This window comes from Mercenaria mercenaria, chromosome 3 (genome assembly GCF_021730395.1).
Source record: "Mercenaria mercenaria strain notata chromosome 3, MADL_Memer_1, whole genome shotgun sequence".
Lineage (NCBI taxonomy): Eukaryota > Metazoa > Mollusca > Bivalvia > Venerida > Veneridae > Mercenaria > Mercenaria mercenaria.
In genome coordinates, this window is record NC_069363.1 from 68,699,134 (window position 1) to 68,713,254 (window position 14,121).

Genomic DNA, 14,121 nt, shown 5'->3' on the forward strand with positions numbered 1-14,121 from the left:
TATATCCTTATTTGTCTGCATATTTCGCGAATATATTCAGCACAAAATCTGTTATCTATAGCATTAATATACAAACAAAATGGACTGAAATACTGCTGAAAAACGGCGTTAAACCCAAACCAAACCAAACCAAACCAAACAAAATGGCAATCCTTTGTATTTCAGCGTTTTCTCAGTAACGTATGTACCGATACTTACGTTACTTGCTTTTATAGTTCAAATAGTAATTACATGTATTACAGCAGTGGACACTCTCTTCAGTGTGCCATAACTTTTGTTTCACAAGTTTGGGGTTGGTGTAAATTTCAAAGATGACTCTTTATATATTAAACTGTGTTAACAATTCAAAATTTCTGAAACATTTCTTTTTCTTTTTATTAACAATTATCATTTCAGCCTCATTAGTGACATTGGCTGTAAATTCAGCATAAAATGATCATAATATTTCACAAAAAGCGAATATCATTAGAAAAAAATGTGTACCTTTCTAAAACTAAGTTCTTACAGTAGGTTCCTGTTAAGTTATAAACATTTTAGTGCTGGAGAACAATCAAATCTCTACGAGGGCTGTTCAAAAATAATGTAGCAATTTGCTGTCAAAAGCTACATTTTGTGTTTAGTGCAATGCAATATAATTATGATTCGCAATTTTTGTGTACTTCGGTCATACAGTTTTTGTAACATTTTTGTTGACATGCGAAGCGCGTAGAACGTTTGAATTACTTACAATAGTTACGTCTAACCTGGACAGTCGCTTTTAGTATATGCGATCGCTATGTTCGCACTGAATATAGGTAATGACAATGAGCTCGGATAACGAATAGAAAGTTACCACCTTGTTTATGCCAGAAAACAGATATGATATTTGATACATTATAGAATTGGATCAATAAAACAATGTATGCTGGAATACAGTGGCATTTATTATTAATTTAATGATAATATGTCAAGAAGTATATATTCGTAAACATTTTGTTCAGCATGACCCCAACTTCAAAATACTTATTTAATATTGACATGCTTCTTTTTTGAATACGACTCATTTCACATTTATACATTGTGTACATTTGTAGTAAATTATACACCATTAACCGGGACTTCATTAGCAAAACTAAACTGTTAACAAGAGGGCATAACTCTGTCAAAAGTCAAATAAAAGTTGTGGGTAATGTTTCTCCTAGCGTAGACTTTGCATTTGCACCCACCTTGCATTTGCACCCCTCCCATTTTACTAGGAGTGAGTTATTGTACCCACCATTATTTTGGCCTGCTTGTTTGTGTGTAAGTGCGTGCGTAAATGTGTGTCTTGGGCATTGCCAACGTTGTTGTTTTTCGTACTTGTGTGTTTGTAAGTTGTGTGTGTTTGTCTTTTGTACTTGGATGTGCACTGCTGTGGTTTGCATTGTTGGGTTACTGCGTTTAAGGAATGTGGCTTTCCCTTTTGAATATTCATCCTTGCTCCACTTTCCCCCGACATTGTATCTATCCCTTACCCCTCCGCCTTTTCTGTATTTTGCATAGTTATAATTAAAATGTACTTGTTTGGTTTTTGAAGCAACCCGTCTACAATATTTTTCCGTTACAGTATCTTTTTGTTTACTTTACGATGCATGGTTCTTTGGCTGTGTTTGGGATGCTCTGTGCTTCCGAAAAATCTGCTCTTACCTTTTATCTTTGATAGTAAATAACTATTTAAGTTTCAAGTCCAAAGCTTTGATAGTAACAGAGATATTTGACTTTATCAAAAACGTTAACCAAAAGAATCTAAGTTAAAAAGGGGCATAACTCTGTCAAAATTCAAATAAGAGTTATAGGGGATTGTTTCTCCTGGTGTAGACGTTGATAATGAATAACTATTTAAAGTTTCTAGTTAATAGCTTTGATAGTAACAGAGATATTGGACTTTATCAAAAACTTAAACCAACGCCGACGCCGGCACCGGGGCGAGTACAATACATGTAGCTCAACTTCTTCGAAAAGTCGAGCTTAAACTGGTTATTGATCGCACCCAAGGCTGTCATTGGCACTTTATATCGTATCTTTGCAGAAAGATTAGAAATGCATTTAGTAGGCTAAGGGTTTATTACATAGACTAAATATTTAAAGCTGGCAGGTGGCATAAACCTATCCAATTCCTTAAACTGAGTCACTATTGCAATACCTAAAGGATGAGTTTAATTTTGTTTAAGAATGCTCGCATTTAATGATTTCAGGAAAAAATATATAAAGAAATATATCCGGTCAATACTAAGTACGCCAAGATTTATTGAATAAATGACTTCCGACAATGTTAATATTAACAAGAACTTAGCTATATATGTACATAAAGATTTTGACTTTGTTATCACACATAATGTATGAATGTATATGCATATAATATGATGTAACAGTTCTAAAAATATGAAATAGGGCACTACCTCAATCCGGAATGAGTCCGACTTCAACTCATCCTATAACATTTGAAAATAACTGTCTAATGACAGCACGGAAGGACATGATATTTTAATTCGATAGTAAAAGATCATTCGGTATATCGCACGTTACCGTGAAGGGATCGGTCCAGATTTTCATTGCTACGTAAAGGATCGATTCCCCATCAGTTTAAATGTACATTTTTGAATAAAAAAACACCGCCCATGTTATATTGAGTTACAGTTAATTTCCGCCTGTTGGATATGCGCACCCTCCGGAGATGTATATTTATTTTGAGCTATATGAACTGTGCTCACTGTGTACTTTTATGTACAAGTGCACACTACGTGTATATATACAATATATCCATATTTGTAGTTGTAGTTTGGACAAATTATGTGGACCCTTATAAGCACAAGGAAAAGGCGTATTCTTCCAAAAAATCCAAAGTCAGACGCTCTGTGCACGTGCCGGAAGTACACACTTTTTTAATTCGATAGTATATATCTCATTTGGTATATCGCATGTTATCGTAGAAGGATCGATCCCGATTTTCTATTTATATAGTACTGATACTTGGAATATATACTAACACCTTGTAAATTTCTTGTGCATGTATATAAATTTATATTTTCATATATACTGAAGGATATGTGTGGTCCACTGCATCAGCAGATAAACTCTAAAGACAATTTTTTCATTAAAATGTATACATGTGTACACTCTTACTAATGAAGAAATAATATAGTAGCTGTCTTTTAGGAAATTGAGAATATATTACTATGTCATAATAATGTGACATTTCATGGAATACAGGGGGTTTTTTTTGTAAAATGTAAAAGCATATAATGACTAGTTAGTGTAAACGTACAATGTATACTAGCGGCTGATACATTTATTAGCTTACTAAGTAATTCATCATTTTATCTGCTTTGAATGATGATTTTAGTAAAACGTCTACAGAAGTTTTTTTGTATTTAGTAAATACTGATGTGAAAGCACACAGCTATCAGTTTAGAGTAAAATATACAACATTTTGATCCCTATTTCGATCACCATTTTGGCTGCCATTCTGGATGCAATTTTGGCAGCCAATTCGGACCATATTTTGGTTAATATATTGAAATTTTGACTTGGCGTTAAGTTAAATACTTTGTTACTGTATACTGAGTAAATGTATCAATCAGATATTATTGCTTTTTCATTTATAATATAACGTAATAACTGTAGAACCTAACACTATACAAGGTGCATCTGAAATGCATTAGAATTACCCCACCCACCCTTGAAACCCTACAGCTTAATTCTAACACACTGGTTGTTCTTTTATTTGATGAAAGATCTAAATAAAAATACTCGGAACAACAATTTCGGCTTGAAATCAACATTTTTTTGTGTCCTTTGTTATCCTACATATGAAAATGCTAACCCTAACCCCTAATTTTGAGCTTAATTTTGCATATTTTAAATAAGAAAACGTAAAAAACAATGATAAATAGAATCAAAGTACACTTATATCGCATTAGTGGTATTATTTCTACCATAAAAGATGATATATGCCTTTTTGAATCAAATCATGGAAAGGGAAAGTAATGAATATTAACATCCCCTAACTGTGGCCATCTTGGATTTCTCTGACTTTGCATCCAGATGGAACCAAATGAATAGCAGTTCTAGAAAGTACAGACCCTGACGAACATTTTGATATATAAATGTTATTGTTGCAACACATAGACCAGTTACCCCTCGAAATATGCAAGTAATTTCAGCTGATTTGCAGTACTATACATATGACGAGGGCAGAAAATAACTGTTTCAAATGAAACGGGAAACATAGTTTATGGAACTTTTGTAGAATTACTATATTTTTTAAGTAGAAATCTTATTCTAAGTACATGTATACAAACACTTTACTCATGCTTCTCTTCTAATGTCTTATGAGAACATTCCTATATTAACATTCATTTAAATTGTCCCAAATTTAATTACTTCCTATACAAGCATAGAACATAACCAACACAACTATGTTTCATTCAGTCTGTTTATATTATACTTGAATGACATACAGTGAATGAAAGACAAGTATGTTTTGAGAAGACCCCCAGGATTTAGAGCACATTCACAGTTCATTGTCCACATCAATTTAAAAGCCGACAATGTCTTATGTGGTGAAGACAGAAGTTATTTGTTGGGAATACAGAATACAGGAACACTTGTTAGGTTAACTGCCCGCAGTAACGTAGAAAAACAGAGCTAAAAAAAAATTCTTTCTTTTTTATGTCATGGAATGTTTTCTTTACTCGTATTTCTTATGTTTCTAATATTAGGAAACAGTATTATGTTTGGAATATGTTTCTATTATGTGTCTATGAATACAAGGATAACATTTGTACACACATCTCCGGAGAGCTAAAACCTCTTTGCAAAGGATGGTGTTTCTGTCTAGCCAAGTTGCTAAATAAATTAACCTTTTCAGAACAACAGCCTCCTTACAATAAATATGCTGTTTTCCCGCGGTTATGAAGAGGATTCACTTTATTCGAAATCGGTGTGTCCGACTACTCTCCAAACAATCGAAATATTTCCAAAACGTAAAATTTGTAATAAAGTTAGATAAAATAATGTTTACTCGAACATGATGTTACAATTGCATAAAGGCTTTCAAAATTTTAAAAAGTTGTATTAACACTTTTTTCCGCGTTACGTGTTATGTTAAAATGAATATTTCTCATTTTCACCTACGTTTTACTTTTTTTCGTTCTGTGCCGAGGTTGCCCAGATTCTGTTTACCCCAGTATTATTTTCTGAAGACTGGTTGTTGTTCGAATCTGCTTCATTAAGAATACACCTATATTAACTAATAAGATATTTATGGCATATATTTATAATGTAGGCCTATATTTGTTTGCCTCAGTTCTATTAGATGCATAAAATTCTTTATGTAACAATTTTTACGCAAAGATAATACGTCACGGAAATAGCGGCATGTGATGGAATTCTATACTGGTACTTGTTAACATTAAAAGGTTGAGATAATTCAAATAAAGGATTTTCACTATATCCTGTCGGGCTTTTTTTTCATTTTTGTAAATGTTAACAATTTAATGTGCATCGATACATGAGTTTTCATATATTATCATTAACTTGCGAGATAAATCATTTCACTTGTAACGTTGAATGAACTCATTAATAGTTGTAAAGGCCTCTTATGATTAAATTCTACTTAAATAGTTTAAGATGAGTTTGTCTTGATCCTGAGAATCAGAAAATCCATTTAATAACGCATTTTATATCTGGGGTAGGAGTAGAGTAATGTTATTTAGCGCAAAGGGTAACGGGGTGTTGATTTTGTCGCATTCTCATATATCAAATATAATATAAACATTAAAATCTGAGTTCTACACAGACATTATTTCGCTAATGTAACAGAGTTTTAAAGGCTATTTTGATTTAATTTTACTAGGAAAAATAAAATAGTAGAGTTTGTCCTAAAAGGAGGAGATACATGAAAAAATACTCAATTGCGCTTGGGGGGTAGGGATAGCGTAACGTAATATTACGCGAAAATGAATTCGGTGACCCCATAATTTTATTCCTTCAATCGACAGAAAATAAAGTTTTCATGATCATGTTAGTTTTTTGTCAAATTCTATCGTTTGGGTTTTACATATGAGACAAGATTAACGCAAACATTTTATTCAAAACTACACGTCATATTTGTCGCTCTGATATCACTTTAACATAAATATCGACTTCAACGTTAAAATGATCTCCACAAATTATACACCATTTCAAAGACATTTTAAAATGAAATTATGATGAGAAACAAGCAAATCGATACTTGTTGACTGAACAGAACGATTTAAGAAAACAGTCTGACGGACGTGAAATCATGGTTCATCGAAAAATGGACGTCAATGGTCGTGTTTGAAGGTTTGTAGAGGAAAAAGATACAGAAATATCAAAAAAGTAAAATACGCATTCTATGAGGAATATGCTGAATTTTATATTAAACAAAATTTCGAAACGGAACCCAAGAACTTCAAACTAGGCGCATTCCACCTTAAATGGTCATTACAGTAGAGAGTTATTTACCTTTTGTAGTGCAATAAAATACAGAAAAGGCTGGAAAACGAATTGCAGTTGATGGTTTGTTTACAGTAAGGTGTACACTGATTGTACACAAAAATGAGTCAGAATTTCAATATTTGCATTTATTACTTAAAACTATCCAGAAAGAAAAACACACACTTACTCGGAAGTTCAGCACCAAACAGAATAAAAGGCAAAGCAAATATGAACATGAGGACTGAGGATATAAAGAATCCAACCCACCAAGCACCAACCCATCGGGGATCAGTCGGAGTTAACTCCCATCTGAAATTGAATAAAAGGCTGCTATAAAACATAAAACATCTCAAGTAAATACATTAAATTAAATTTTAAGTTATTTATATAAAAAGCATAGATTAAAAACAAGGGATCAAAAGGAATGTAACTGCAATATAGAAATAATAAAAATAATTTTTTATTTATTTTTCTGTTCGTAAACACACACGGTCGCATGCTGAATATACGCTAAATATAATATAATCTTGCATGGAAGGTAATATCTAAAGTAGTAAAAAGTTTGTTCGTATTCGTTTCGACATGTGTAGGCTAATTACATATAATGAGAGCTAAACGGTCGTATTCCACCAGTAAAAATTACTAACATTTGGATAAGAGTCACGTGTACGAGTGTTTTCAACGTGTCACCGCGAAGAATCAGTCAAGCTCCTGGACTTGATTCGTGTTCTGTGTCTTGTGCTATCCTTCAACTAAATTTACTAACATACTTACCATATAGGTTTTAATAATACGCACACAGTATTTGATTTTGAAGGTTGAAGCAACGTTAAAGCTCCAACCATTATTCAACGTTGATTTTAAATTTGATTTCACATTGTTTCAACGTTGACATTGAATTTGTGTAATTATCTTATATAGGTTGAAAAATTATTTTTCAAGAAATATATATCTCATTTTGTAATTTGTCGCTGAATAAAGTCATCGTTTGGAGTTCAGATGCGAAGGAATTATATCACAAGGGCGCAGCCCGAGTGATATAATAATACGCATCTGAACGACAAAACAATTATTTTATCCAAGACCAAATCACTAAAAGAGATCTATTATTTTGATTCTAACACGTTACCAAGGATTCTAAAGTACATCCTTGACGACATCCATTAAATATTTGCCTGTTTTCCGTTGGTTTCTTTTCAAGCGCGCCGCTATGCCGTTTGACGCTATGACGTAATAATTGTGACGTCAGAAAAAATAATTGTTGTATAGGCCTAATTAAGGATGTAGGATCGTGTTTTTTCTACCGTTAAGAATGTTTTCATACTCTGTGAGCTTGAAGAACATTGGTTTTTAAGACAAACAAGAGAAGAAAAAGCACAGGTCACCGAACTCGTTTTAATTTTATAGGGCATGTTCTTCTTACACTGTTAAAGCATTTATGACATTTTGTAAAATTACAAAAATGGTGGTACTTTATAAAACATTAGTATCTCACTTAAAGTTACTGGGATTTCGGCGAATAGAATGTGATTTGTAAAACTGATTTGTACACATTACCTAAATAACAGACATAAAGATACAAAACATCGCTGACCTCAAAACCTAACTTTCCTTATTATTCTGATTATGTATACAATGTACAGTAAATTGCAATGTCGTGCCGTAAATGGTTATATAATGGTAATATACTTATATTGATATATATAATGATAAGCCACAATTGAAATAAAAGTTTTCAACACAACACGTTATATAATCTAGGAAGTATAAATTAAAACAAAAAGAACTAAAAATATCAAAATTCACCAGGTTTAATTCGTTTTTCCCAAAATATATCTCTTAGATGCATGGTGATCCAAACGTTTTTTCTTTCCATTTTGAAGCCTTTTTGTATGACAATAAAACGGCAAAATATTTTTAAAATCTTAACTGATTTTTTGTAGATTGAAATACGGTTTTTCCATTTAAAAGGTGGATGGGGTTAATTATGTCAACGTTTAAAAATGAAAGAGATTTGTCAGTGACATTTATTCTTGTATAATACTGATATCACTATGTAATCATAGTAACTTGTAAGTCCATATGGTAAAATTTGGACACTTATTTATTTATTCTTCTAGGACAAAGCACATTACAAAATAAAACAAAATAATATCACATATTTATATAAAATTAATATACTGTTTACGATTATGACTACTCATAAAACTATAAAAGAACACACTTTGACACGGACATAATATTATATGAAATGAACGATGTATTGTGCAACTATGGATAGCCCATTAAGCTAAAACCTTATTTCCAATGGGGTCCACGGAACTTAAATCAGAAAACAGTGAAAGCATAAAAAAATAAAGTTTTGGTCAAGACTTAGGTTGAAAAAGGAATTATGTAAAAGTATGCTATTCACTAAAAGACAATGCACACAAATTACTATCACAGACTTAATGCTAGATCAAAGTAACTCCTTCATTAATAGATATAAATATTTTCAATTTCCCTGATAAAGTTATCCATTAAATAATTTTTACTGCTCTTTCATATTGAACAAAATTCTTAACAGATTTAATACTATCTGGTCAAGCATTTTAGTCCTTGATACCAATATAAAAGAATAATTGTTTAATGTGTTCTAACATCATTACTACATACAAAATTAGCACATAGGTACGACGGACATTAAAAAAATATTTTACTCTACTTTCTATATTCAATACATTTAACTGCTGTCACCGAAGTTCTTGGACTTAAATTCTGAATAAACTTTACAACCTTATTCTGTGTAATTTGTAATTTTCTCTTCAAATGTTTGGTCAAGCCTTCATACCACGATGGGCAAGAGTACTCATAATGGTTCCTTAGTTAGGCCTTTATTGATATGTCGCTATGCGCAACCTATACAGTATATGACGTATGTAAACTTTTACAAAAACCTGATAATCTGTGCTTCACTATGAATTAATCAAGCACTGGTCAGGTGTACGAAGTTACCCCTACCAGTTGGGGAATGAAACCATTCCTGTCCAGAGATTTAAAAAAGTCGAAATTGAAAATATAGCTCAGTATAAATTACACTTTCTATTATTTATTTATTTATTTATTTATTTATTTCAGTAAAAGAAGTCCGCTTTTTCTCAAATATCATCATTATTTGTTTGAATACATATTTATCATTTGAATAATATAAAATCAAAAATGTAAAGATAAGTTTAAAGGCACTGACCTCCAGATTTGGCAATCTTTCTTCCAAATTGAAGTTTGGTCATATTATGAACATTGAAATATGAGTTTTTGTTTCTAAAATATTTCACAATCCGCATCGGGAATCGAACCCCGGACCGCCGCGGCAATAAAGACATTTTCCCATCGTCGTGACCAATAGCGCTATAGCGGAATTAGTGAAATATGACTTCAAAGTATAGATATTTATAATCGAGACAGTTTACCTGGAGTAAAGCGTTACAAACGCTTTTCGATTTTTATCGTAATAAGTAGTAAAAGCAGCAAATTCTCACGTGTTTCCGTAACATATAGTTTGTCGGTAATTAAGTTTTAAAGCCTTCTTAAGAAATATAGTATTTATTCCAGATATCTAAAAAAAACTTCTTTTTTTGTTGTCGAACGATCTGGAGGCCTGTCCCTTTAAATAACTATGTATAATTTAGATATAAACTTAACATAATATATTATGAAGTAATGCATGTGATTTTTTATACTTGAAATTGTCGAAAATTTTATGAGATTCTTTCACTGGTTGTAGGTGAAGATGGGAATTTCCGGTTTCGAGGGTAACTGTTTAGGCGGTAAAGAGGCTCTGCCGAGTTACCGCGTAAAGAGTTTCCCGAGAGCAGGGTATTCCAATCTACAGTTACTTCCAGTGATAGAATCTTTTTCCTGCATACCATATAGTAGTATAGGCATTGGTTTGTGTGTAAACAAACGGGCGCCATCTTGGATGACCTACTAGTAGTTACTATATATAGTAACTCATTTGCATATAAGAAGTGAATTCACTGCACATGCGCGGCGGCCATTTTGAATTCTAATTTTAGAATGACGTATTTATGAGAAATGTTTAGGGGGCAAGGGACAGTTAATTTGAAAATTCCACAAATCTGCGCTGATACCAGTGCGAAAAAAATCATGAAAAATCCAATTTTGATATATATTTAAGGCAAGTGTTGAGCGAATGTATTGCATAGACTTAGCACTTCATTGTGTGACATTTTCAGCCTGCCGATTATGTTGCTTCTGTGATAAAAACGAGTAAAACGCAGGTTTCAGGACACTAAATTTTGAGGCAAAAATGGCCCAAAATGCACACCTTGCGCGACCTGTACCGTATTATCTGCAAATGACTGACCTAAAACCATGCATATTTTTAAAGCATGTGGCCAGACGAAAATAATAGTGGGAAGAAAAGTGTCTCATAACCGTTTACTTTTTCCGCTATTTTGAGCTGAATCTGGATGGATGAATGACTGTTTCCATTTCGTCTGAATTCTGTTACCTAAGGTTACACTTTAGACCCGGCCGTCTACACGGAACTAGGAAAATCGATTCAAGTATATTTACTTTACACAATAACTACTCGTACGCAGGAATCCTCAGCTCTAAAACATCATAAATAACCAGTTGAATATAAATGCCTTTAAAGTGCATCTGTCTATTTTATTTAAAAAACGTACCCGGGCCAAATGCGAAACTGGCCCCTGCCACTTTAGGAACGACCTCACCCTGCTATTTATGTCTCCCTGAAGTATGTAGAGCTGACTTACATACCTATCTAGGGCGTGATCGCGCACATTGAGGGTCAGGTACTCAGCCCTAGACGGGGAGATAACGTGGAGTGAAAGAAAAATATACCAGAAAATCAGTTTAAATGCTACATTATCAATAATTAATTATATAGATTTTTCCATTACTGACATAAAACACTTAACAAAATAGTTATTCTACTTCTTTAATGGAAAGAATTATATACTTACACAATATTGATTAATTGAAACGAGTCTTCTTTAAATAAAATGCATGAATGAAATAAAGTAGAAACTTGCTTTTCATATATGTTCTCTCATCAAACTACTGTAACTAAATGACTCTAGTGGCAAATATATTAGTTCTAAATGCGCATGCTCAACTCTAATTTTAGTAAACATCACGCGTGCGTCACTCATGATCATCTTTTCTTTAATTCCACTATTCACCTGCACCATTAATATCCATCAAAAAGTCTTTGTCCCATTCAAACTGAATATTCCCTTAACCCTAGATGAAAAGATTCTTTGTCTATTCAAAACTATTGACCATAAAGTACGAGCGCCGCTCTGTCTAGGCAAACAATACCTAGCGGAACTATTTTCAACAAAAGTCCTTTGTCCTCGTTACTAAAAATAGTTTTAATTATTGATGCTCATTACTCAAAATCACGCACAGCTGCTGTGGTTTACAAAAGATGAAAAGAATTCTTTGTCCCATTGAAATTTAATGACCCTTTTGTGCCGTCATCCAGAGATTTACTTTTTCCAATAAAAGATGAAAAGATACCTTTGTCCCATTGAAATTTAATGACCCTTTTATATCGTGACCGAGAGATGAACTTTTTCGGACAAAAGATGAAAAGAAGTTGTTGTCCCCATTGGTCAATGGTCCGTTTTTAATGCGTTATAAAGATATTTGTGAACCAAGTTACTATTTCTATATATTTTTTGTCATTTCTTTTTACTGTTGCGTTTAATGCTTGAAATCTGGCCTATTTTGGTCTTTTATACATAAAATGAGAAGATAAATAAGTCACTTTTTAAATATACAAATTTTAACAGCTTATGCCATATGTAATTAACATTTCATTAAATGAAATATGGCATTTTAGGGTCCATTTTTACATTTTGGGTATCTGACATTTTTGAAAAGCCTATGGGGTACACTTTACCATAACCTAGGTGCCAAACGTAAATGAAGTCATTAAATTTCAAAGTCATCGTACAGGCTCGGGACCGAAACCTTTAGAAAGATCTTTTCGAGTAGGTTCGGAAAATATGTACCATTATGAGTCTATCTCTATTCGTTTTCCAGATATTGTGGTTAAAACAGGAATCATTTATCCGGAAACACCCGGCTTCACGCCTTTATTATTAAAGATAACCTAGTCATGTTGGGTATCTAACCGAAGGTCTCGATGAGTACTATAAGTTGGTACACTCAAACCGGAAGTGAATCAATCACGCGTAAAATTCACATTTTCTGCTCGTTCCTAGACTCGAACCTGGTCAAGTGAGGTATCGTAGGAAAAGTCTCGTCAAGAAGATTCGGAAAATGTACACTTTGATAATCGTATTTCCAAAATGGACCGAATAATGAGCCAAAATCACCCAAGCGTTAAAACTCGGCTAACTCCTTCATAATTGAACTAAAGCTAGGCGTGTAGGGTATCTAAAGAAAGTCCTCGATGAGTGCTATAAGGCAATAAACTTAAACCGGAAGTTAAATCACTCATGCGAGAAATACACCAAAGTAAGCTTACCTGATCCTTACACTTTGATATCCAAAATGAATATACAGGGAGAAATATAATAAATGGAGCCAAAGCAAAGTTCTGATTAGTCAGTACAGCTTATAGCATTGCTCTGACTGGCTAGCGATATGACGCATTCTGATTGGTTCAAATGATTTATTCCTCAAAGAAAGGCTAGCTTACTTGTTTAAACTTGTCAGTCATTTGTTTTGTTCAAAGGTGTTCCAAACTGGAACGCTATTTTTAACCGGCCAATCAGAATGAATAGGAATGACCATTGTTACTAAAATTACCACAAATGAAAAGTATATAACAGCGCTTTCATCAGACAAAATCATTCTGACCTCAGAACTCAAATCATGGAAAATAGCTCGGGAGTATTCAAGAATATGGTGAATTCTTTCGCTGCTGACCTAAAGGCAGTGTGTCCAGTACATCACAAAGTATGGATTTATGAAGCGCATTTCAGTAAAGTGCATCTTGGGATTTCCACAGACACTTTTGTAGAATTATTTACAGCCTATATAAGAAACAGGACAAATTTAAATGTAGACTTCTCCATCATCCACACTGATGATCCATATAGGGACATGTGGGACAGTCTGCCTAACGGTCATATTTTTGTGGATATAGAGTGCGCATTACGCGACCTTCTGGAAGCGAAGGGGTGTCTCTATGTTAAGTACAAGGACATAACAAAACAAGAATTGAGTTTGATATGAATTACTCTGCATGGGTATATATGCTCCGACAATATATGAGTCAATAGCATCCGAAAATAGAACTCAAGTGGTGCGAACATAGTTTGCAACCAAATTCCTATTGCCCCTCGAACATCAGTACAGAACCTGAAGGACCCGAAAATATCAACATAGATGTATTAACAATGTTGTGTGATCATCATGCAAACCGAAATTGGTAGATAAGAGCATTTTAAAGCGTGTCTGACTTCAACTTGTTGCTGAATTGTGTTGATCAATTACACGAAATTTGTATGAAAGACAGGCTAGAGAGGCAGTTTTAAATAGTATAAATGATGGATGTGTTACCATTGGATCTCTGTGGAAAAATATTTTCTGACTGTGTAGAAAGACCGTACATACCGTTATATTACATGTTGGACT

At 33.2% G+C, this 14,121-nt stretch overlaps 1 protein-coding gene across 2 annotated transcripts in view; it reads right to left on the minus strand.

Moving 5' to 3' along the window:
• LOC123524464 (solute carrier organic anion transporter family member 4C1-like) overlaps nt 1-14,121 on the minus strand; it is a 112,844-nt gene that overhangs the window by 55,830 nt on the left and 42,893 nt on the right. For both annotated transcript variants that reach the window (XM_045302674.2, XM_045302673.2), the window contains exon 6: nt 6,668-6,789. In XM_045302674.2, the coding sequence (XP_045158609.2) occupies nt 6,668-6,789 (122 nt within the window). The remainder of the gene's footprint in view (nt 1-6,667; nt 6,790-14,121) is intronic.